This window comes from Zootoca vivipara, chromosome 7 (assembly GCF_965207765.1).
Source record: "Zootoca vivipara chromosome 7, rZooViv2.hap1.1, whole genome shotgun sequence".
Classification (NCBI taxonomy): Eukaryota; Metazoa; Chordata; class Lepidosauria; order Squamata; family Lacertidae; genus Zootoca; species Zootoca vivipara.
In genome coordinates, this window is record NC_142590.1 from 57,092,786 (window position 1) to 57,118,801 (window position 26,016).

The 26,016-nt window shown below is 41.6% G+C and overlaps 2 protein-coding genes across 11 annotated transcripts in view; one reads left to right on the plus strand and one right to left on the minus strand.

Annotated features, from left to right (window-relative positions):
* Positions 1–5,954: 5,954 nt before the first annotated feature.
* YOD1 (YOD1 deubiquitinase) lies at positions 5,955–14,704 on the minus strand. The gene is made up of 2 exons (XM_035122390.3): positions 14,432–14,704; positions 5,955–12,453 (listed from the first exon to the last, which is right to left on the minus strand). Exons 1-2 carry the CDS (start codon positions 14,688–14,690, stop codon positions 11,747–11,749), a joined length of 966 nt encoding a protein of 321 aa, XP_034978281.1. The 5' UTR covers positions 14,691–14,704; the 3' UTR covers positions 5,955–11,746.
* A 463-nt stretch (positions 14,705–15,167) lies between these two features.
* The window catches only part of PFKFB2 (6-phosphofructo-2-kinase/fructose-2,6-biphosphatase 2), a 42,019-nt gene continuing 31,170 nt past the window's right edge, over positions 15,168–26,016 (plus strand). For 5 of the 10 annotated variants that reach the window (XR_015950834.1, XM_060277137.2, XM_088673394.1 and 2 more), the window contains exons 1-7: positions 15,195–15,672; positions 16,235–16,376; positions 19,070–19,195; positions 19,913–20,009; positions 20,702–20,768; positions 23,453–23,527; positions 24,119–24,175. Coding sequence is in view for 9 of the 10 variants with exons in the window: in XM_060277137.2 (XP_060133120.1) it covers positions 16,280–16,376; positions 19,070–19,195; positions 19,913–20,009; positions 20,702–20,768; positions 23,453–23,527; positions 24,119–24,175 (519 nt within the window). In the remaining variant the exon portion in view is untranslated. Of the gene's footprint in view, positions 15,808–16,234; positions 16,377–19,069; positions 19,196–19,912; positions 20,010–20,701; positions 20,769–23,452; positions 23,528–24,118; positions 24,176–26,016 lie in introns of all 10 variants that reach the window. The other 5 variants (XM_088673392.1, XM_035122391.3, XM_088673390.1 and 2 more) reach the window with 5 other exon arrangements.

Here is a 26,016-nt window from a genome sequence, read left to right on the forward strand (position 1 = left end):
TGCTCATGAATCAAACTTGTGCCTGTGCTTTACAAACATTTCCACAGCACCAGGCATATACAAGAATTCAACTTGAGCATGAGAAATTTACAATCCAAAAAATTATTGCCATCCTTCCATTGGTAATTTGTAAAGATTTATGGACTGCTTAAACATGGAACTCTATAAGTGGTGAACATAATAAAAAGTGAAGATAAAACACAGCTAAAATGTAGCAAATGGCCACTATACAAATACTGGGAGCCTTCTGTAGTCCAATAATGAGATAACAAATTGCCCAGCAGCTATGATTTATTTAATTTTACAGATTAACAAAGATCTGAATAGTAGAGTGAAGAAAAGATAAGCTACTTATCAAATCCACATTTACTCTTCTCAATTCCACATTTTTCAGAAAAGGGCAAGAGTTTAAAACATAAAATAGAGCAAATATTTGAACAAAGAAATGTTGGTAAGATCCCAATAGACGATTAAGGTCTAATTCTGAAAAATTCTAGGAAAAAGGCAGCCAAGTCTCATTGAATTATATATAACTCATTATTTAACAGACAGGTGTAAAATGTAGTCTACACTAGGGATGCTTTTAGAAAACCTACCAAAATTGTTAAGCTTTTTAGTAAAAGCTGCAAGAATTTTAATCCAGGACGCCATTTTAATCCAGAACATATAGCAGCGCTTGTATATACCAATTTTCAACTAGGATATAGAATATATATTCCAAATTTGTTAAATGAAGCCTAAAAGCAAGATATTACATAGCAAATAACTCTCATAACAGCAGTTTCTCAGACCCTCTCATGACAGAGGGGAATTTAGGGGAGCTCAGCCAGTTCCACTGCACTGGGCGTTGCATGCAACACTGCAGGGGTGTTGCAACTACAACATGGTCAATTGAGCAGAATGGAAGGCGAGGGGCAGGAGGCGCTGAATTTTGGCCTTGCACAGGACAACACTGAAAATTGAAAGACCAGACTCCACCCCTGCTCACGAGCATCTTCATGGCTACACAGCTTCACTCCTCGAGTGGGGCTTAAACTTCTAAGTTTTGTTCTCAGAATAAAATTTAATGTGCTGTCTTTTAAGTGCTGAATTCCGGGTGCGTTCACATTAGTGCTTTACAGCACAATGGGCTTTTTAGTGAGTGTCATGGCACTTTGCCACCTAGCTGTTCACATCAGGCCAACTTCATTCAGAATTAGCTAAAGGACATTATAGGGGCACGGGTGGCGCTGTGGTCTAAACCGCTGAGCCTCTTGGGCTTGCCGATCAGAAGGTCGGCGGTTTGAATCCCTGCAACGGGGTGAGCTCCCGTTGCTCGGTCCCAGGTCCTGCCAACCTAGCAGTTTGAAAGCATGCCAAAAAGTGCAAGTAGATAAATAGGTACCGCTCCAGCAGGAAGGTAAATGGTTTCAATGTTCTGGTGTGCCTGAAGCGTCTTAGTCATGTTGGCCACATGACCCGGAAAAACGTCTGCAGACAAACACAGGCTTCCTGGGCCTGTAAAGCAAGATGAGCGCCGCAACCCCAGAGTAGTCTGCAACTGGACTTAACTGTCAGGGGTCCCTTAGCTTTTTTAAGGACACCATGCTGGGTGTCAGGTTTTCAATTTTTTTAAAAAAAATGGAAACTAGTCCAAATGCAAATACTGTAGAGGAGAGGAACTGTATTATTAATTTTAAAGATGAACACAAATTTTAATACATGTTACCATGTGGAAGTTAGGACAAACAGGGCCCCCGCCCTCAGCCGCCCAACACTCTATCTACTCTTTCTTTCCACATCACTGAAGTATTATTCTAAGTTGGCACACAAATGTCACCTCTGCATATGCTTAGCATTCCATTTTCTTAATTATTAACTAAAAAGTACTTGATGGAAGGGGAGAAGGGAAACTCAACATTTATTCCAGCTCAACCAGTACAACACTCCCTGAAGTAGGTTGTGAAAGTGAATAAAAATCAAACAGTGAGCAATTTGCTTCTTATTAGTCCAGCAAGATAACATTTGAATTGGTAACCATTGCAATAGTATGGAACGGACTTCCTGACAAGATGGTCCCTAGAGTGCTGTGATCAAAGGGGTATACTGCACTGCAAAATGAACTACTTTAAGCTACCACTTAACAGGCAATATTTTTCCTGAAGCAGCTCAGTATTTGAGAGGTACCAATTTTGGCATCAACATTTTGATGAGGTCGAAGGACTAGATAGATAACTTTCAGGATGCTCCAAAGGCTCATGAGTCACCACATTGTGATTTACATCAGTGCATGGGCCATTGGACTGGCCTGCTGTTTTTTGTTTAAGTTTTGTCTACAGCTGTCTTGCTTGTCCTTCAGAAATATGGAGTGCGTGGTGATAGGCCTTACAGGTTGGTTGTTAAGAATTTTTAAAAACGTAATGTGCCTAAGAAAAGGATTATTAAATTAAGATTAACACTAAGTATTTCCATGTGTCTGGAGATATCTCACGTGTCACTTGGTTCCTTTTCTTCTGTAAAACAGACGATGGCGAACTCCTCAAGACAACAGAAATGAAGCAGTTGTATGTTTGACCTGAAATGCTGCAGCACAACTCCAATGGCACAGGACACTTTCTAGAGTGTTCTAATTTTGGCATTAATTGATTCAAAATACTTGGTCCTTATATTCTCAGCAATGCAACTCACAATTCCACTTTACCTCTAAAATTATCATTCCACCTTTCTTTTCAATATAAATGCCAAGAAAACTAACAAAAGCCATAATATATATATATATTTTAAAAAATGCAACAGAAAACATTACATGCCACAAATGCCGTTTTGCCCAAACATTTCTGAACAAGAGAGATTTGGCAGGTCATCTCAGGAAAATTCTGTAGGTCGAGTACCACAATCACAAAAGTGCCTTAACATATTTCACTTTATGTACTACTACTACTACCAATAATTTATTTATACCTCGCCCATCTGGTTGGGTTTCCCCAGCCACTCTGGGCGGCTCCCAACAGAATATTAAAAACACAAAACATCAAACATTAAAAAGTTCCCTAAACTGGGCTGCCTTCAGATGTCTTCTAAAAGTCAGTGTTGTTTATTTCTTGGAACAGGGCTTTTAACTAGAATTCCTGTGGTCAAATGATGGTTTATGAAACAAGACTGCATATGTAGAATGCCGTAAGAGTTTTATCTGAGTTAAGTGATTCTCTAGGTAAGAAGCCTTGTTTGACAACATATGAAGTACCTTACTGGACCTGGCTAAGGTCTCCCTGCTCAGCATTGTTTGCAAGAACCCCCACAGCCAGAATCCCCAGTCTACTGGAAAGAGACCAGTAGCCCAATGCCGGCTTTTCACAGGGTCCTGTCATAATGGATGAGTCATCTTAATATAATTAGCATGTACAGTACAGTGGTACCTCTAGTTACGAACTTAATTCGTTCCAGAGGTCTGTTCTTAACCTGAAACTGTTCTTAACTAGAGGCGTGCTTTCGCTAATGGGGCCTCTTGCTACCGCCGCGCCGCCGCCACACAATTTCCATTCTCATCCTGGAGCAAAGTTCTCAACTTGAGGTAACTCTTCCAGGTTAGCGGAGTTTGTAACCTGAAGCGTTTGTAACCTGAGGCGTTTGTAACTCGAGGTACCACTGTATATTATTAAATACCATATTATGCATCTAGAGATTTGAAATAGAGAAAATAAACAGATTTAAGATTTATCGCCTCATCTGCTGGTCAAACCAGTATGCAGGTAAATTTTGTTGTGGTTTCATCCATGTTTTAACTTTGCTCTGGATTTCATCCATGTTTTAATTCCTGCAGCAAAGTTCATTTAAAGAAGTGAAGTGCAGGTTGTGGTTACTGAACAAAAATCCACAACTGATTTTGTACATATATAAGTACTCCTTATCATGTATCATTTTTAGTAACATGGAAAATGGAGGGGGAAAGGCAAGTTCCATTATACATGATTCAAAGGTATACAACCCCAGGCTGCTAAATTGTGCTATAGTCTGAAAATAGGACTGACACCATTTGAAGTACGAGCATCAAACATCAACCCACAAGGAGTAGCTAGAGCTTTGAAAACAAGTTACACTGCTTTTGTGGAAAAACATTTTAAATTAAAAGGCTTTGTTTATAATGAGCAGAGCGCTGAGTCCCACTAGAATGGCAGCAGTCAGACATTCACTGTTAGCTTCCCACAGATTTTATCCAGCCACCGGCTAAAGCAAAGACCTACAGTAGCAGAAGACCCTTTGCACAAGTGAGCACCTTCTTCCAGCTGAGTTAATATACTTCCATGCACAGGTGAGCACAAGCTGTAGAATGGCCTATGCCCAAAGCCCCTCTAGTCTTAACGACCAAGAGCTTTTTGTTCTGCATTCAACCAATCTGCATTTAATCACTTCATGCAATGAGCTGCTTTGCTTTTTTGTTTTCAATCAGCTGTCATTTCTGTTGGAGTGCTGAGAGCTACCCTGATGGCTCTAGTAGTAGCATCACGTGGCAATATACAAGTTTTAGAACAATGCACTCCAAAGAAAACTTGAGACTTTCATTGCCTTTCTTCTGGTGTCAGAAATACTGTATGAATATTGAGACGCCCTCTGCTGTTGGAAGTCTCCTGCATGTTAAGCACCACTAAGCATTTCTTTTGGTCTCTAGAAACAAGACTTGGCATTCAAAAGTTTGTGACTAACTTTAATCGAGCAGAAAAGTAAAATCCCAATTAATCTTGCTTAAAATGTAAACATTTTCAGTTAACCAAGCCTCTAGTAATGCATAAATTTGTAAAGGCCAAGCATCAGTAGTTACCTTGATAGGCTTGATAACTAGCCGATTACAAGTTTTACACACCAAATTAACGTTTCAATTGACCTTAAAAATATAATTTTACAAAAAGTTAAGGGACATTCATTGCCATATTGTAGATTTACAATTTTATAAGTTTTCCAGGGAAGAAAAAAAATGATCCTGTATTTCTGATGTGCACTTGCAACAAGACCAGCTAAAGGAGCATTAGAATAAAACATTCATTCTCCCACCAGCCACTTAAGGGAATAAATGTGGAGGCGAAGGAGAGAATGCCAAGCCAAAGATTGCACAGGCACACCTTCTTCACACTGTACTCTATGACCCAGAATGAGTTTGTGCTCCTTGCAGCAGCAATAGATTTATTGCTATTTTTACACTAGAGATCAGTTCCAGTCGATTTTTACCACCTCTCCTTCCCTCATAGACCTCAACATGCCATGCAAGATGTACTGTTCAACAAGATATTGATGTATTTTGTTTTCTGACCCAAATCATGGTCACTTCCAGAGCATGAGATTAAAGAAACTGAACAATTCTGCTGGTGTTTTTCAAATGAAGGGAAAGTATCCCTTTTATAAAGCACCATTGCCTCCCATAAGTTGCTCATGTTTTTTTAATATTCTGGGAATGCTTCATAGTTGCTCATCAATGCCTACTGTACAAGGAAGCCAAATAGCATTAAATGCATTGATGGTCAAAGCTCAAATGGAGAGCACGTCTTGCACACAGGAGAGCCAAGTTCAATTAACGTAACTGAAGGAGGAAGGGATGAGGTAGCAGGTGATAGGCAAGACGTCTGCTCGACACCCTGGAAAGCTGCTGAAAGTACGACTAGACAGTACTGTATTAGGCTAGATGGTTCAACAGTCAAACTCAATAAAATGCAGCTTTTTACATTCATTTAACTGACCAGTACTTTGGCAATCTAAACACGTTTGTAGGCCATCAATTTCACTACAAGAAATAAACTGACATTTATTGGTTTGGTTTGGTTTTTATTATGTACTTTGTGTTTTTGTCTTGTCTTTTTATGCTGTGAACTGCCCGGAGATCTACAGATGAAGGGGGGTATACAAATTTAAATAATAGTATTTTTTTGGTAGAAGAGGCATGAGTCACATTTTCAGTAGAGTTTGCAGTAGTCCTTGTACTCTATGCACATGTTCAAATACCAATGTTTATTAAAGATAAAAAGCCGAAAGAAGCACAAGTGATCACAATGTTGAATATGCATGCATAAATATTACAGTTTATTGCTGCTATAACGACTTTAAACTCAAGGGCACATGTTCAACAGAACATACTTTAATGGTATGAAACAGCAAGATGCAGCGCCATTGGGAAATAGTTACCAGGAGTTTTTAAATGTTGTATGTAGGTTTATCAGAAAAATAATTAATAATGCACTTTCTGCACCACTTAATTCCTAGGCAAAAACACTAAACTTGTAAACTTTGATTGACAAGCTTTTAAAGTGCTGTTAGTTGAGACAGTCATCTCATATAAGAGTGTGCGAAAGGCCACATGCTTAAGAGTAAGTGAAGTTCCTTCATCCTTATAGAAGTTAGTGCTGGTGATAGCTGCCAGATCTGCAAGTCTCAGAACAGAGCTTCAACATATAATCCAGTCAAGTAACATTACAGGTTTGTGTTTCATTAACATTTAGACATTCAATATTTATACCACACCCAGTTTTCAACATTTACTGAAGTGTTCAAGGTTAATGATAGCACTCAGAACATTAATATGGCAGTTGTATGTTGCAGTACATAGAAGCTGGCACTGAACAGAGACTAGGAGTAGATGCATCTGTTCATCATTCCAGACTGAAGACGACAGTAGGAAAAACAATTTTCCCTATTATAAAAGGATATATTATATTGTAACACTAAATAAGAAAGCTACTGGAAGAGACTTGTCTTTCTATTGTCCAAGTGTATGAATCAAAATAGTCATTTTTAGACATTCCAATCATGTATTCTTTTCCACCAAAGATTGAATGTGTTCAGTAATGATGCTTTCAACCAATAATTTTTAGAAAAACATTTCATATTGACTTCTTCCACAGGACATGGAAGTCCTATGCATTAATTGATATTTCTGTATCTATAAGAGGCATGCAGACACTAGCTTCTCAAAACAATGGTGTAATAAAAAAATATCAAAGAACATCACAAGGAACAGGGAGCACTGACTATTTGATACAGTTTTTATTTTTTAAAATGTGTTCTAGGCTGTGACCTAGACCCTGGATTTACCAGCATACTTGAGTTTTCTGTGCAAAGTAGTTCTGAAGGCAATGGGACATCCTGACAGAAGAACATGTGCCAGTATTTCCTGCAGGAAGGTTTATGTCCTATTTGACTGGCGCTTGGAGGAATGGGAGTATCATCCCTACTAGGAAAATCTTAAGTGTTTAGGACTAGTCTAGAAGAGGCAAAGGGAAACATGAGCGATTTATGAGATTACAAAGCATGGGGGAAGCTGGGAGGGTATTTCCCCCCACTCATTTCATAATAATAGCACTCAGTGTCATCCATTGCTGATTTGTGATTGATTCAGCACAAAAAACCTTAACAGACAACCACTGGAATTTACTACTAAAGCATATGGTAAGGGCTGCTAGCTTAAATGGCTTGGTTTATCAATGGCTATTTGGTCAAAGTCAAATGGCACCTGCATGTTCAGAGGCAGCATGATTCTGATAACCAGATGTTAAAGAGAAACAGGAGATAACCATCAACTTTGTGCTGAACTTGAGAGCTTTCAGATTAAAACAGCCAGCTAGATTTAACAGGCTTTCAGTTTAAAAGGTCTGTTTCAAGGCAGTTTGTATAATTTCAAACATTTTGCTCCTCGTATGCATCAAACTTTTATGGTCCTTTGAAGGTACACTGCTCCTAGTTTCAGCAAAATCCACCTGATCTATATTCGAAAACATTTTATCAAAAAGAATTAAAACATAATGTGCATACATAATACTGATGGTAAAATTCAGGGAGACAAAAGAACACTTTTGCACTTGTTTTCACTTTTTTAAAGATAGGCTGTAGGAGGGTTAAAGTCTACTAGTTCAATATAACCCTTTATCAAGTGTTGCCTCCTGAAAAACCACAGCAAAAACATAAAACTGTAGCTTGAGATAGACTTCCAAAATTAACATTTACTAGGAAAAGATATACAAAACAGATGACCTAGGGAATCTTTGTCCATGCAAATAGGCCAGCTTCACACCACTGTTGTGAACATTGCTCATTTCTCAACCAGGCAAACTGAGGACAAAGTAATAGTCTGCCAACAATCTGAGACAGTCAGGGCTCACCTCAAGAGGTTCTGCCTTTGTCCCACCCCACTTCCCCCCCCCCCAAACCCGCTCTTTAGTGCTAAGTTGGAGCAAACCTTAATCCACAGAAAACCTGACTGATGTTTGCTTCAATTCAGCAGTAAACAGCAGGTTTTCCTTGGGTAAAACAGTGGGGCAATCAGAAGTGTGGATGAGCCTTTAAGTGAACAAATACGGGTATATAAATTTACTCTGAGCTAAAGGACCACAGGGATTCAAGTGTATTTCACTCAAATCAATACTGTCAGATCACAGCTTTTGTATCTTATTTCAAATACAGTCAATTGGAGGTCCTACTGATTTTAATGCAAACTTCTTCCAAGTACATGGCTTTAGGCCTGGTGTTAGGCCGGCACAAGTATTTTGTGTAAAATGTGTCACATATTTATTTCCTCTATTCTTCCACACATTTTAGACCAGGCATCCCCAAACTTCGGCTCTCCAGATGTTTTGGACTACAATTCCCATCTTCCCTGACCACTGGTCCTGTTAGCTAGGGATCATGGGAGTTGTAGGCCAAAACATCTGGAGGGCCGCAGTTTGGGGATGCCTGTTTTAGACCTTGTAAAAAGTTACTGGAAGAGACTTAAAACAGAAGTATTTTAAAAAATTAAATCAGTTTCACATTGCAATGCTAGGCATATCTACTCAGAAGTAAAACCCATGAGTTCAATTGGACTCACTCCTAGGTATGTGTGTGCTGCACTCTTAGTCAGTGTGACTTGAAAGTTAACATCAGTACCAATATTACTTATTCAAAATCCATCTGTTTCATTGGCTTCACTCTTCATATGCACTACTTAAGACACAATCAAGCAAAGCCTAAAACACATTAATTGGAATTACAGTTGTACCTCGGCTCCCGAACACCTTGGGAGTCGAATGTTCTGGCTCCTGAACAATCGAAAACCAGAAGTGAGTGTTCCGGTTTTTGAACGTTCTTTTGGAAGCCAAATGTCCGACAGGGCTTCCACGGCTTCCGATTGGCTGCAGGAGCTTCCTGCAGCCAATCAGAAGCCGTGCTTTGGAAGTCAAATGTTTTGGAAGTCGAACAGACTTCCAGAATGGATTCTGTTCAACTTCTGAGGTATGACTGTATTTACACCTTTGCCTCCTTCAGCCAAGGAGAAATTGGAAGTGTCTTCCTGAAACATAGCCCTACTTGGTTTGTCCAATTAAGGCTTCTGTCAAAATATTACAGGACAATTCTACGTAGTATCTCCACTAGCCTGACCCAGCTAGTTAGTTATGAGCAATCCTATGCATTTTTCTGTGAGTAAAGCCCCACTAGACACTGTCAGACTTCGTTCTGAGTAGCCATGCACAGGACTGTAGTGCAAGCTTCATTGAAAATAATGGAATTATTTCATTCTAACTTTTTCCATTGCTATAAATGGAACTTCCAACTAACTTCACCTGGCCAGAACAAATCTGTTTTCATCAACCATTCTGAGCACCTATAACTGGATGAGCAAAAAAGCTTCAATGCTTCCAAGCGGAAATAATGTAGAAGTATTGCAAAATGGCTAAAAAACATATGTAGTGAATGTAAAGAACCATTCAAAAGGTAAAAGCATAATGTTAAGGTCTAGCACCCCAAACCAACAGCACAGACAGCATCCTAAGTGCAACACGTCAGTGGTGCATGTCAGCTGCAATCTCACTGCAATACCAATCAAATAGACTCTGAACAGGATTGATGCCACTGACTCTGTCATGCAATAAGCCTCAACCGGTTTATCTCAGACAACTTTATGCTGTGCTGGAACTGGCATTTATGGCTGATCCCAGCATAATGTAAGCCGATAGTAGGCTACTAGCACTGGCTCCTTGCAACTCCAAGGCTCATGCTACACTCTGTCTACTAATTTTATCCACATTCCAACCATTTATTTTCCCACTTAACTATGGATGAGTTGGGGGACTTTTATCAATATGCAGTCCTTTAGTTACAGGAAAGTAAGATTCTTACCAGTAGTTCTAAGTAGTGTACCTACTGGATCTAAAAAAATGTCTTTAAAAAGACCCTTGCCTTAAAAAAAAAAAGTTCTAACTTAATTGAAATTCAATTAGCCCAGGTGTAAATGTGGGTGTTCCACAATCTACAAAGGACCTTGTTTCTACGAAAAATTTAAAAAATATACATGTAAACCAAACTATTAATTATTCATAATTAAAGAAGACAGAAGCAAAATTATTTAGATATCAGCTACAACCCAAGTACTGAAGCAGTTTGAAGACGCAATGCCAAGAGCCCATGTACAAAATAGCTTATACTAACCAGTGATACGTCACCCACTTAAAGGCCTCAGCAGCAAGAAGGCTGTGGAATTTAATCATGTGATAAAATAAGAGTTGGATCACAGTATAGGAGCACTTGCTGTCATATTAATAATGGCAACCATAAATGTATAACTAGCAAGTCACGAAATTGTGGTACTGGATATAGATCAAGAACTGCCATTCCTGGTGAGAAGCACCATTCCCAATTGACAGAGGATTATATAAACATGCTAACCCCTCAGTTAACATCATAAAGCAGGTACATGGTTGAGGTTCATCTTTCTTGGACATGTTTCAAGAGGAGACAATCAGCAGTTAGTGAAATCCAGCACTGCCATATTCAGAAACCAGAGAAGAGGCAGACTTGCTTGGAATTTGGCCCAAAAGGTTCCACATTAACCAAATAAACATGTGGCAATTTGGGAGGGGGGCATGAAATATGCCCCCCCCAAAAAAATGCACCTTGAGTATATGATTTATCTGTTGTTTTAAAAAAGCATTCATTTGTATTGCTTGGAATGTTGGAATTTCAGTAATTTTGAAGAACATGGCATCAATGCACGTAAGCCTCCAAGCAGCCAACAACAGTTTAAAATGTACTGGTAATTAATGGGCACCAATATATTAAGTACTAAGGAAATGTGGTCTTATTGGTAGCTTTTCACTATCTAAGACAGCTGAAGACTAAACCTCCAAGCTGAAGCCCTTTATCATGACAGCTTCACTTACGCAAACATGGTATGCTTGTTCAGTGATTTGAAATAAACCAACTTTGGGATTACTATATTGAAGAGGCAACTGTGTAGATGATCTGCCTTTAGTTAAACAAAAACACACATTTTGCATGAACAAAGCTGAGAGACACAAGTAATCTTACCAAATTTGAATGGAAACCAACTTAAACTCTTCAGTAGATTGTATAATCAAAAACTCTGTAACCAAGCTGACATTTTTATTCCATCAGTGATTCTAAAATCTTATATGCAAGCCTAGCTAGCTACAGTAGTGAGTGCATAACCAGTTGTGTCACAGAGGAATTCCTGCATCAGCTGTTCAGATTCTTTCAAGAGCAGTTGGTATCAATAGTTGTCTCTAGTTCTCTTAGACATGCAAAAGAACACTCCAAGCCAGTTGGAAAAATGACACACATATACGCTTGTAAACTTCTCAAACTAACCACAGCAAACCTGTGCGCATCAGCCATAATTAAATTTAGGTCTTTCAAGCTTATAATAGATTCATTTGATTACATACAGCTTATTTAAAAACCTGGAGGCTTGTTCTTGTTTAGTGAGGTAGTAGATATAACCAACCCCACAGAAAATTCACACTTCTCCAAAGTTGGTGTGCCCAGTCTCCTTGGCATGTTCTCTGGCTTCCACTTGCCCTGTTAATCCTTTCTGACACACCATACATCTCAATGTAAATCGGTTTACGTCAGTAAACTGTCTTTTTCTTCTGGCTTCATCTGCTAACTCCAAAGCCTGTGCAAGGACAATGTCATCAGATGCTGAAAAAATTGTCTGGGGTGGAATATCCGAGTTGGGAACTTTACGCTCAAGTGGATCATAGTGAATACCATCATAAATTAAAAGAACCCGTTTGGCATAGCCAGCATCTTCCCCAAAACGGTCAATCCTAACTGTCTGAGTGTCCACTACACAAATTTCACATTGATAGAATTTAGACAAAATGGAAACCTCAATTGCACCTCCCCATGTATCTTCTCTTCTGATCCATTCACAGTATTCCTGGTTAGTTTTCCCTAATACTGCCTCACTATAAGATTCTGGATCACTTCCTACTATCTGAGCTATAAGATTTCTCATCTCTGGGGCACATCCTGGGTCATAAACCCCACCTTCTACCACATAGTATATACTGGTAAAGAGACATGAGTTATCTGCTGGAACAACCTTCCGAGCAAGCACAGGGAGTGCTTCCCTGACTGAATTAGGAACAGTCCGTTTTGTAACTATGGGTGACTCAGTCTTGGGCTTGGCTGCATCTTCTTCAACTATTAGAGTATCACCTGTCAAGAAAAACAGAACAAAGAAATAAAGGTATAGTTTACTGCAGCAATTAAGAGCATGAACTACAAGTTCCTCCCTACTGAGTCTCAGTCGGCCATGAATTAATCTTTCAGATACCCCCTCCCCGACATTTTCTAATAGGATAATAATATACTGTAGGCTGAAAGGGTTATTGAGGAAATATATTAAGTATTCTGACACTCAGGTAAAGCATTATAAAAACTGGTCATGAATATGTAGATAAGATTCAGATTTTACTGCCAGCATGATTTCCTTGTGGCTAAATACAGAAATCAGAAAACTCAAGATTTCATTGTAGGACTTCTAGAAATACCAGTAGTTTAAAAATCTAACTGTCAAAAATTTCTGAATGTTTTATTCATATGTCAACAGGATTATTGTACAGAACTTCAGCTCACTGAGTTTTATGACACATCAAGTGTGTTTTTGGAATTAAAACCTATTACTGAACAAGATTTATACACACACACACAAAAGAGAGAGAGTGTGTGTATTCCCAATTTTAAATACTGTAGATGACAAGCTACACTAATCCTTTTGTGGATCAGGGTAGGCTGAGAATATTCAATACTAATACTAATAGCAAAAATCTGAAATTTAATTATTGGGTAGTAACAACCAACACCCAGCCAATTTTAGACAATTATAGGATGTCAAAACATCTGTGTTTCAATATTTCCTGTTATGTGACTGAATACATGCTGTGCTTCAGAAATATTTTGCAATGTGTAGTTTCCTTCCACAGAAATGTTGCACCACTCATCTTTTGACAACTACAGTTTTTTAAGAAGACGGCCTAATATTATTGCTGGACAGAACTATTCCTCTTAGGCTGCCAATACTAAAGGAGGAGGGGTGTAAGAGGAGAACGTGGAAGACAATTGAACTGCTTTATTCTAAGCTATATAGGACATAAACCCAGCAGAGTGGAAGCAAGGGCACTCCTGCATTCCTATCTGTTTCCTGTTTTAATAATCGGAAGCAACAGTAAAGAAAGGGAAGCAACATATTTTGGCAATTTTTGGAGTGTGTCTAAACTTCCTCCTCCCTGTATGTGGACTTGTGGGGGGCAAAATAGCTTTGGATCCTTGCAGCTTCCTAGAACACCTCATTTTTGCCCCACCATGTTGGAGCTCCAACACTGTTTGGGCCAAGACACCTGAGGAGGAGGAAGCAGAAAAGGAGACTGACATCAGGTCTCATTTCCCAACACTAAAGGGGTAGACCCAATCTATCCTTTAGCCTCTGGGACACACTTCCAAGGAACACAGGATTACATTCTAAAACCATTTGTGAAAACACTCATTCAGCTGCACCAACTGAAATCAGGCTTGTCCCTTCCTTACCAGCTGGCAGAAAAGGAAATGACTGGTGCCCTCCAGATGTTACTGGACCGTGTCTCCATCATCTCTTACCATTGGTCATGTGCCTGGGGCTGGAGGGAACTGCTTGAAACACCCAAGAGGGCGCCAGGTTGGGGAGGAAATGATAGATACATCCATTTTAACTGGCCAAAAAACTGGACGAAAATCCCAACCTATGTTAATATTACAGGCTGCTTTTAATCAGTGTTGGACATAATTGGAGCTGCTCACCACCTTGGATCTTACCTTTGAAAAGTGTGGTGATGGGAACCAGCTTGGAAGCCTTTAAAAAGGGGAACAAACAAATTCGCGGAGCAGAATAATACCAGTAACTGTTGGTTACGATGCCTACCTACCCTGTGTTTCCAGTTCCGGAGTGGTGTGCCTCTGAATACCACTTTGCGAGGACGCATATCCCAATGCTTCTCGTGAACTGACCCTTCGTCCAGCTACACAACAGCAGGCTACACTACCGCACATTGTACAGGGCCAGGAGGAGTTTCTAGAGACCCCCCCCCCGGCTTCTCAGGAGGAAACTAAGACACCCCTCTCCCCCCCCCCCGCAAAAAAACCCTCATCTGAAGAGGCCTACCAGAGTGGATGCCGAGCTCTCCGAGGCGCCGCTCCTCGTCGCTGAGGTCGAGGCCTAGCGGGGGGAAACCGAGCAGCAGGCGCTGGGCCTGGATGGGGACGCCGGTGAGGGTAGCGATCGCGGCCTGGAGCTCGCGTAGGCGGGAGTGCGCCGTGAGTCCGGGCAGCGGATGGGAGCCGCTCCGGGCTTTACAGCGCAGCCGCAACATCTCCCCGCCTGATGTTCCAGAGTTGTCCCGGCGGCGGCTGCCGGGTTTCATTGCCCCCCAACAGCAAAATGGTGGCGGCTACCGGCAGCCCTCGCGGCTCCTTCCTCTGACTTCCTATTGGTCCCTTTCTCCCATCGAACCAACGTGCACTTCACCCGGGCAACCAATCAGATTCGAGGGCGAGCTCCCAGCGAAAGATCGCTTGAAAACATCCGGCTTAGGCTACTCCCACGCCATTCCTTCCACGCGCATGCGCGGTAGAGATGGCTCTGAGCTCGCAGGCCTAGGATGCTTCGCCTGGGATGCCCTTTCCCCCACATTGTTTTGTAACTGGAGCCGCTGCTACCGTACGCGGAGCCTCTTCGCACATGCGTTTGCGGCGTGGGTCCCGAACCGTTTGCTGCATTACATTTGGCCCATTATAAGTGCCACGACTACCAGCCCTCGGGATAAGTTTCCTGCCCGCGGTTACGTGTAGCCCCTCTGTGGACGGGTTGCTTTTCATACTCAGTCCGCGAACGTGTGCACGCATTGAGTGTGATGGTAGCACTGCAACACCCAAGAAATAAGATGGATGTACAGGGCTTATGTAACTTCATGCACATCGTTAAATACACCACCACCCTTGAGAAACACCCTTGTGATCATACGCCAGTGTACGATAATCCTCCTTTTGCCACTGTTTTTTTCCCGTTTCCCTCTTTCTGCGTTTCTTTGCGTCACTTACTGAATTCGCACCTCGTAGCCGGTGCTGCCGGTTGGCCGTTTTCATTTGCGCATCTTCGCAGAGCCGGCCTCTTTTTCCCTCTCGGCGTCTGAAGGTAAAATAGGATGCACCTGGATACCTGCTGCTGAGGTTTCGGATGCACTCCAGTCCCCTGGCTTCACCGGCCTTGTTGGGGGGCGGGCAGGAGGTGGGGCGGGCTCTTTCTCAATCTGCACTTCTGCTTTGGAGCTGCCGGACCGGTTCCCGTTCTGTGCTCTCAGGACGCTGGACTTGCTGTCCCCAGCGACGGCGTGCTAAATTCTGCAGGTGTGTTGGGCCCGACGGGAGGAAAGGCTCTTTGAGCTTGAGGCTCCAGCTGCTGAACTGACAGGAGGGCTCTAACTCCAGATATACGTAAATCCTCGTCAACAGTTATTCGCGGCTACCTGTCTGGGATCGCCGGTGTGTGTTGCTGCCGGTTTGGGGCTGATCACTGTAATGCCCTCTAGCCTAGAAAGGTCTTTAGCAATTGGAATTCTGCAAAAATGAGAGAGAAGGGGGATGATGATGATGTAATTATCAAACGAAGAATGCTAAGGATTATATAGGATGCAAATACAGTACCCATTTCCTGGTTTTAATGGTCTCATCAGGGAGAATGACACATTTTCCTGCTTTCCTCCTTTATGGGGTTTGTTTCATCTTTTGAAAATAGTAGGATGAGTATCTCTTGACCTTGATTAGCAACTTCAATGTAGCTTCCGCTTTTCCCTGCCCCACTTTAGTCCCTCTTGGAAGGAACATCAGGGACAGATTGCTGTTTGTGCATGTTATTCTTTTACTGCCAGAGAACTGAGCATTTCATAATACTCCTCCTTTGGTTTTCTAGAAGAAGGCTGGCGATCAAAAGTGAGGAAGTGTGTGCCTTGCAGCAATGTCAGGGGATGCAGCTCCAGGACTGGAGCAGGTAAACAGCAACGGTTTCAACCAAGAAAAACCTTCAAATCAACGATTCTCAGAGAAAAAGTGCTGTGAGTATTTGTGATGCTTTGCTTTGCTGGGCAGCACATTTTTTCCCTTTGGTACATATATAAATACTGAAAGAAAAGTGGTGTGTGGGGGTTTGTGCCCCGACTTTCAAATTTATCACAGTGCTAAACATAGGGATGAATTATTCCCTGGGGCACAACCCTTGATGTTATGTTACCAAGCTAAATTATTTATAGTGACAAGCTTTATTTTAGCATCACCTGTTTCACATGGGTTGTTCTGAAGAGAAAAAAACTCTGGAAAGAGAGGAGGGAGAACCATGTTACTTTGATATGTGAAGTTCTGTGAAAGGCAGAATAAAAGTAAAATTGGAATAGAAATACTTTAAAGGAATTGATAATGGGACTAATCTTATATAAATTCCTGTCAGCCTGGCCCAAATCTACTTGTGTCATTTCTGTTAAAGTGACTAAACTACCACTCCCCTCACTTTGAATACCTTTTTACTTTTAGAATGTCTGCCAAAGGGTTAGTTTTATGCTGTAGGACCCTAGTTTCTAGGAGACTTCCTACAACTGTCACAGAGTCATGAGATAGTTTGCTAATGAAGAATAAACAACCTCAGTACCAGGATCCTTTAACCTATATTCTTAGAACTCATTATTTGTTTTAGATCCTCTGGGAAGAGGGTGGGTAAGTAAATGATTGTGAAGTCCAGTAGGTCAGTAGGGTAACTTACTTTCAGTTCCTTCTAAGCTGGTAGGGCTTCTTGCAGTCTTGTGATTACAGAAAATATACATGCAACTGCCAGCCTCTCTCTACCACCAGGAAATTGCTGGTCTGCACCCCATTCCAAAATATTTCTCTCTGGCTCTATGACTGTAGTCCCTGCAGTATTCCTGTAATAAGTACTTTTGGGGGGGGATGCAGAGGGACGCAAAACCCTAAACATTTTGTGAATCTTTGTACTTTTGTCCATTTACTGTTTTTATTTTTCCTTATTTGAACAATAAAATGGTGATTTTATTGAGTCAAAATTGAGAGTACCCCTAAACATTTTTAAAGAAAAAAAGCACTGCCTGTAATAGCTAGGTTTGTTGCATTGTTCTAGTACAATGGCCTGCATACAATTTGTTTTTACTGACATGACAATTTTTTTAATTTTAATTTTTGGATTCTGTCCAAAAATTGGTAAAATGTTCAATTATGCAATTTAATCCTGGATCCACAACAACAACAATAACAACAACAACAACAACAATAATTTATTATTTATACCCCACCCATGTGGCTGGGTTTCCCCAGCCACTCTGAGCGGCTTCCAACAAAAGAATAAAATAATCAATTAAAGATTAAAAGCCTCCCTAAACAGGGCTGCCTTCAGATGTCCTCTAAAAAATCTGGTAGCTGTTTTTCTCTTTCACATCTGATGGGAGGGCGTTCCACAGGGCGGGCGCCACTACCGAGAAGTCCCTCTGCCTGGTTCCCTGCAACTTGGCTTCTTGCAACGAGGGAACCGCCGGAAGGCCCTCGGCACTGGACCTCAGGTATACTGGACCGAGGCCATTTAGGGCTTTAAAGGTCAGCACCAACACTTTGAATTGTGCTCGGAAATGTACTGGGACCCAATGTAGGTCTTTCAAGACTGGTGTTATGTGGGCTCCACGGCCACTCCCAGACACCAGTCTAGCTGCCGCATTCTGGATTAGTTGCAGTTTCCAGGTCACCTTCAAAGGTAGCCCCATGTAGCACGCATTGCAGTAGGCCTAGTCCAAGCGAGAGATAACTAGAGCATGCACCACTCTGGCAAGACTTTCCGCGGGCAGGTAGGGTCTCAGCCTGTATACCAGATGGAGCTGATAGACAGCTGCCCTGGACACAGAATTGACCTGTGCCTCCATGGACAGCTGTGAGTCCAAAATGACTCCCAGGCTGTGCACCTGGTCCTTCAGGGGCACAGGGGCAATAATTGAGAATTTTGGTGCTGACTGAAATGGAGCCAGGATTTCTTGGGGTAGTACCTACAGCAGCCACCCCCAAACTAGTCCTTCCATAAGCTGGGGCTATAAATGGGGAGAAATTCTATTTAGTTTGCATTTAAAAATAATGACATCTGGAGAGTATTGTGCTGGGAAGGTTTGTCTGCAGGTTCCACATACATCTGTTTTGTTAGGCTTTTGATCATTGCTGCACCGAATACAAATCATGTACAGGTATCTACCATGAACTGCAGACTATTCTTTTACTGAAGAAAAATAATATATTTCTTGATAAGCATCATACACAGCCCCTATTCATTTGAGGGGAGCATGAATGTTAGAAAATTCTGCATCTTAGACAAAAAGCAAATAAAATACCAGTTTATTTATATTTTTCAGATCATATTCGTCATGTTCAGAAAGGAAGCTGGCTCCATTGGTGTTCTCAAGAGGGATCTTGACATTTTTCTGTTAACCTTGAAAAGCCCACAGCTTAATTGGGAAATATTTTTAACTGAGTGACACGCTCAGTTTGAGGCACATAGTCAGTGCCTGGGTTTTTTTTGCTTGGTTAGCCTTCTTTATTAGCAAACACCTGATACAACCATGCCATAGTCTGCTGATTGATTATGGGAACAGAACATCTGTGGCAGATGTATGGGCAGAAAGAGTTGTGAGAAGCCTTCATTACTTTGGCTTATTGCCAGCATTTTTATTTTTCAGTTTTGTAGAAGTTACCGATTCTGTCTTTGCAGCATGGGCCTCTTATATGACCAATTCCCCTACTCTGATTGTAATGATTGGCCTCCCTGCAAGAGGCAAGACCTACGTGTCCAAGAAATTAACTCGCTACCTCAACTGGATTGGAGTGCCTACAAAAGGTTTTTCTATATTTCTATGTATGAGATATAATAGTTATTACACAGTTAAAACAATAAATAGTTTCTGATCAGCTTCAAGTGGCTGGGAAAGCTGGTAGTTAAAAGTTTGCATTAATCTAGTCCTGGTTGATTGATTATGCCTAGATGTGGTTATCTTTTTATTTCTTCCAATAATTGAAAAGTTGCTCTGAACAAGTGCTAAATAACAATAGTATCAGAGTATTCTACTTTTTGGCAGTGTCAGTCAGTACAAGGCAAAGAAATATGTTTCAGTGGTACTTTAGAAGTCTAATTTCAGCTCTATTTTTTGAAAAAAAAAAGTTTCTTATTGTGGTCCCCAGAGTCTTTAGGTGGTTGAGAATCCCAAACAAGTTGGTGGTCCTCTATAAGCATAGTGTTTGTGATTACGTTTTCCCCATTTGTAAAATGGAAGCAACCAGACTTTCCTTACTTCATTTATAGGTTAAAAATATTAACAGAGGCATTCATGTAGTACAGCAATATTTGTACTTAGATCACAAACAGATGAGTTGATGCCATGTTTTTAATTTCTTAATCTTTTTAAAGTGAGGCCCATGGGGAGGGGAGTGAAGTGAAAATCTGAATGAATAGTGGTATTTTGATGACTGGCATTTAGATACCAGATTTCCATCTGCTATTAGTACTGTAACACTATTTATTATGGAATGTTGACAACTGAATTTCCGTTTTGTGAAGTATTTAACTTAGGAGTCTACCGCCGTGAAGCAGTACAATCGTACAAGTCCTATGATTTCTTCAGGCATGATAATGAAGAAGCCATGAGGATTCGAAAGTAAGTTAATACCAGCTTCTCTCAAAATATTGGTGACTGTTAAATAATAACAGATAATTATAATTCAGTATTTATGTTGCTAGTTTTGGAATTCACTAAAATTATCCTCAAAACATGGGGAGCTGTTATTTTTAAACCTTTGAAGATAGAGAAGCCAATATATCATTCAACTTTTACTAAGTTATCTCTATTGGATAGAAATAAATAAAAGGAAGGGCAGAATAGTAGGGTAGAGAGGGGCATGTGAAGAAACTATCCTGCTGTACCAGGGGCAGCCCATCCCATTTCACCACCCCCATATCTGATTCAGTGGGTTGCACTATGAAATAAACAGGGAGAAGGCTATTGCTGCATAACATATTTCACTGAATCACCACTTCCAGTACATTGGGACCTCGAGTTACAAACACCTCAGGTTACAAATGCTTCAGGTTACAAACTCTGCTAACCTGGAAGAGTTACCTTGAGTTGAGAACATTGTCCCAGGATGAGAACGGAAATTGTGTGCCGGCGGCACAGCAGCAGCTAGAGGCCCCATTAGCGAAAGCACGCCTCTAGTTAAGAACAGTTTCAGGTTAAGAACGGACCTCTGGAAAGAATTAAGTTCGTAACTAGAGGTACCACTGTAGTTTGGTTTGATGTCGTCTTGGTTTAAACCATCCTACTCGATTATTATTCTTATTATCTTGCAGACAATGTGCCTTGGTGGCCCTTGAAGATGTGAAAGTTTATCTCATGGAGGAGTCTGGCCAGATAGCTGTAAGTGCACACAAGATTATTGGCCTTCAGCTGGTGGTTTGGGACCCACTACAGGTGGCACCGAGACACAAGAGCACCACTCCCATCATGTAAATACATATAGGGGAAATTAAGAATTGGCCACACAATGTATGTCTGGGCTAATGGCATGTCCAAGATCTCAAGGTGGGCCGAAAATGAATTAAGAGTTTATGGCACAAGCCCAGAATACATCTACTCATATCTAATAACAGGATGTAATTTCTCAAGGCTTTCTCTCCAGGAAAACCTGCTATTTAGCAGTGAATTGGAACAAACAGCAATTCAGTTTTTCCGTGGAACTGTTTTCAGCAGTAAAGAGTGGGTTTTCATGGGGAAAGCATCGAGGCAAAAGAAGAAGACGAAGAGGAATAATAATAGTAGTAGTAGTAGTAATAATAAAATAATTAATAATAATAATTTATTATTTATGCCCCACCCATCTGGCTGAGTCTCCCCAGCCTCTCTGGGCGGCTCCCAATTGAATATTAAAACAATACAGCATTAAGTATTAAAAGCTTCCCTAAACAGGGCTGCCTTCAGATGTCTTTTAAAATTAAGATAGCTGCTTATTTCCTTGATATCTGATGGAAGGGTGCTGCTACCGAGAATGCCCTCTGTCTGGTTCCCTGTAACCTCACTTCTCACAATGAGGGAACCGCCAGAAGGTCCTCGGTGCTGGATCTCAGTGTCCAGGCTGAACAGTGGGGGTGGAGACGCTCCCAAGGTTGTTTAGGGCAGGGTTCCCCAAACTAAGGCCCGAGGGCCGGATGTGGCCCGCAAGGCTCATTTATGTGGCCCCCGGCAACCCTCGCTGCCGCTACCTGCTCTTATCAGCGCGACACAGCTGCCCACTTCCAGGTCGCCGGGAGCGTCGGAAATAGCTTGTGCGCATGCGCAAGCGTCATTTCCGGCACACTTCCGGGCCGGAGGATGCCCATGCACATAAGCTATTTCCAGTGTTCCTGCAACCCGGAAGTGCACCAGAAATCGCATGTGCGCACATGTATAGGCGCTCCTTCTGCGCGCTCCGGCCCACAGTGTGATCGGCGCTGGTAGCACTGGCCCTTGGCGAGGTAAGTTTGGGGACCCCTGGTTTAGGGCTTTAAAGGTCAACACCAACACTTTGAATTGTGCTCTGAAACATACTGGGAGCCAGTGTAGATCTCTCAGGACTGGTGTTATGTGGTCCCAGCAGCCACTCCCAGTCACCAGTCTAGCTACCGCATTCTGGACGCATTCTGGATTAGTTGCAGTTTCTGGGTCACCTTCAAAGGTAGCCCCACGTAGAGCCCATTACAGTAATCCAAGAAGAGGAAGAGGAAGAAGAAGAAGAAGAAGAGGAGAAAGAAAAAGCTCTTAGACACATAGAATAATAGAATTGGAAGGGATCCCAAGGGTCATTTAGTCTAACCCCCTGCAATGCAGGAATCTCAACTAGATCATACCGTACATGAGAGATTGCCATCCAACCTCTGCTTAAAAACCTCCAAGGAAAGAGAATCCACCATCTCTCATGGGAGTCCATTCCACTCTCGAACAGCTCTTACTGTCAGAAGGTTCTTCCTGATGTTCCTACTGGGCTCCAAGATCATCTGCTAATGCCCTTCTCTGATACCTCTCCTATCAGAAGCTGATAAATTGAAGTGAAGCTGATATCAAGTACAGAGAGGACTTTTCTTGGCTAGGCTGCCCTAGTTATGGAATTTCCCTCTCCATAAGGACTTGTCCTACCCCAACATAATCTTTTAGGTGCCAGGCAAAATGTTTTTACTCCCCCAGGCCTTTTAAGCACTGTTGCTGATATTTTATCAGCTGCTTTTATTTGTGGTCAGTTTCAACGTGTTCATTGCTTTATTGTCGTGAACCATCATAGCATAAAATTAAATGAAGGACGCTAAACAAATGTTTGAATACATAATTAAGGCTGTCTTCAAATACTGCTTTCTGAAAAGATTGGAGTGTGCTGGACTTGTAGGTGTCAGGTGAGAGGTTCCAAAGATTGGAGCCACAGCCGAAAAAACTTCCTCGTTTGTCCCTGCCAATCTCACTTACTTGGGTAGCAGGGTCCCTACGCCATGTCAAGTTTGAGTTTTTGTCTCTGTTTATATTTGTTGTATCACCCTAGGCTCTCGGAGAGAAATCAGATAAAAATGTAATAAATATTTTAGTACGTGGTTTGAGTTGTAATTAAGACCTGGAAGTTCTGCTTGGTATGTGCATTGAGATTCTACCAGCTTATCTATTTAAAAATAATAAGGTGTGGAGTCCAGTGGAGTTCTTTGAGATTTTGTTCTCAGGTGGACTTGAATTCAATCCATTATTAAATGTTTAGCTGGGATTTAAAGCTGTCTAGGCATGTGTGTATTTGTATGTTATCTACCTACTCTTAGGGTTGCCAGACTCAATAGAGGACAGGACTTCTGTGTCTTTAATTGCCCTGCTCTCTTGAGTCTGGAAACCTTAAAGAGAAACCAGCAGACCCTTTGTTTAATTTACAAGCATAGGGTCTGCTGGTTTCTCTTTAAGGTTTACAGACTCAAAAGAGAGCAGGGCAGTTAAAGGCACAGAAGTCCTGTCCTCTATTGAGTCTGGCAACCCTACCTACTCTTCTAATGTTCCATGGACACCTAAGTTTGATGGGCACATTTCTCTCTCTCTTTAAGGTCTTTGATGGAACTAACACAACTCGGGAGAGGCGGGACATGATTTTGACCTTTGCTAAAGAAAATTCTTTTAAGGTGATGACTTCATTACAAGCTTGTTCCCAGTACAAAGTAGAAAATGAGCTTGTCTATCATTTTGTGCTAGAGCAGGGGTGGGTGGAGGTGGGGGGTGTATAATAAGTTATCAGAGCAGGTTACATCTCATTTTGGATTCTTTCTAATTGGGAAGGAATTATCTAAATCTCTAAATTAGGACTTAATGATTATTAAATTATTATTACTGAAGGAGAAATTTCAGGGGCCTGATGACAGCTGTAGAAACAAAATCTAAATGAAATTAAAAATGCCATTCAGGTGGTAGGCTCATATCGGGCAAAGCCAGAGCAAAAGTGGCTAGACCACCCCATTTCTCTCTCCTCTCTTTCATTGTTTCTTTCACTTCCTCCCTCTGCCTCTCCTCTTCTTTTCTGCCTCTCTTTCTGACCCTCCCTTTTCTCTCCCCAACCTTCCTCTCTACCCAGAGATCTGCCTGCTGATGGCAGAGAATTCCCGTGGGAGGTGTGAACTGATTGCATACCAAGGCCTTTTGAAACTAGGCTGAGGGGCTGCAGCCTGAAGAGGACCTGCAATTTAATAAGCATCTTTCCTCCTCCAACCCTTTTGCAGGTATTTTTTGTGGAGTCTGTCTGTGATGATCCAGAGGTCATTGCTGCCAATATATTGGTGAGTATTTGACATATTCCAAAGGTTGGCCTACTTAGAATGTCTTTGTTACAGAATGCTTAACTGGCATTAGTTCGGCGTTACTAGAGAGAGACCACAATTTTGTGATGTTTTAGACCTGCTCCACATTTCATGCAGCATTTGTTCTTGCTGCTGGTTTGTTGGTGTTATGTGTCTATCACAGAAATGGCGTACTGCAGATTGGATGTAGACTTCCTGTGAGAGGAACTCTGTTCAGGGGAATGCTTCCGCCAGTGAAAAGGGTGCAGGCAGCAATTTTCATGGGTTCCTCCTTCCCCCTGCAGCTCCCTGGAAATCTGGTCTTGAGGGTTGAATCTGGATTCAGTCCAGTTTGAACACCACTTGAAAAATATCAAACAAAATAATGGCACATATTGAAGAGCTCCTCTTTAGTTCTAGATGAGAGCTGGGGCTGGCTCACCCATGAGGTAAAGTGAGGCTACCATCTCAGGTGGCAGGATCCATAGGGGCAGCAGATCTCGATGTAGATCTTTATTGCGCCCCTTGTTCCCCTTGTTCTTCCCTGATGGGGAGGGGGATGCCATTTTGTGGTTCACCTCAGGTGCCAAAATGTCTTCGGCCAGCCCTGATGAGAGCTGCCCAAGGCCATTCAGGAGTTTTGCTTTTTATATTGCAGTATTAGACAATGCTGTTTCCAACACTGTCTGTTCCAAGACTCATGTTTCAAGTTCTCAAAGAGCCACTCTGAACTATGGCTGGAGTTCCCTGGTATGTGTCTGCATATGTTTGTGGTCACATATTGCCCATCACACGTTATGTAGTACACTTGTTACAATGGGGTGACCCTGGTCTTTGCCAGAGTAACCATGTAAATTATCTATCAGCACTGCAGTTAGACTTCCTGCTAGCAGCACACCTGCATTTTAATGTCATGCTTAAATGCCAGGTTACACAAGATAATGTGTGTCTTTACAGATTCATCAGTACAATTTTCAAATGGCATGCGATTTTAATGACAAAAGCTATCTGCAGTTGAAGAATGTTGAACCCCCTTTCCCTCACCTGGAAAAGGGGGTTCAACATGTGAAGTAATTTTGCCATCAGCCAGGCTGCAATATCTGAAGTAAACCCAGCTGGGAGAAATGGCCCTGCAGATGTAAAGGAGGGATTTTTGGCCTGGCCTTAGAGATCAGAGGAATGGTGGTTTGACCCCATATAAGACACTTTAAATAATTTCCAGGCTTTGTGAGTACATAAATCCAGAACATCTTAGTGATCATTGGTTTTGCTTATTTCTATTTCAAAAGTAATTTTATCAAGTTTATATGTATCATATACTCCCCCCCTCCATAATTTTACTCCAATGAGGTGGGTGTGGGGGGATGTAAGTAATAGCTGTTGGCAAATGGCTACTTCCTTATATGCAGAGTGTAGCGGTCACTCTGACCTGCACATCACCACTGGACGTTTTACGGTCGATTGGTGATGTGCCAACTACAAAATAAACACCTCCACCAAAACACCACAGACCAGGATACAGATAAAATAAAACGAAATTGCTTTATTGTGTGTTCATATGCTTAATGGTTGCAGTACAAATCTTAGGTTGTTCTAAATTTCAGATGGTTCCTATACCGGCCTATTACCGCTAATTATAAATTACCGGCCTATTACCGCTAAAGTCAACTAAGTAAATATTTATTAATAATCTCCCAACTTTGTATCCCGTCTGACTAAATCACCACCTATTCTCCTTCCTCAATATATTAAATTAGCTCTCTCTGCATATAACCAACCACTCCTAGCTCAACACCAACTGACTCCAACCTCAACTGACTCCCCCCTTAACTGCCACTCGG

What these genes read in the sequence shown, in the direction of transcription:
- YOD1 (XM_035122390.3), bottom strand. Translation starts at nt 14,690, where the DNA reads ATGAAACCCGGCAGCCGCCGCCGGGACAACTCTGGAACATCAGGCGGG. An exon ending in AGAGCTCGGCATCCACTCTG is followed by an intron (nt 12,454 to 14,431) that starts GTAGGCCTCTTC and finishes TTTTCTTGACAG; the next exon opens with GTGATACTCTAATAGTTGAA.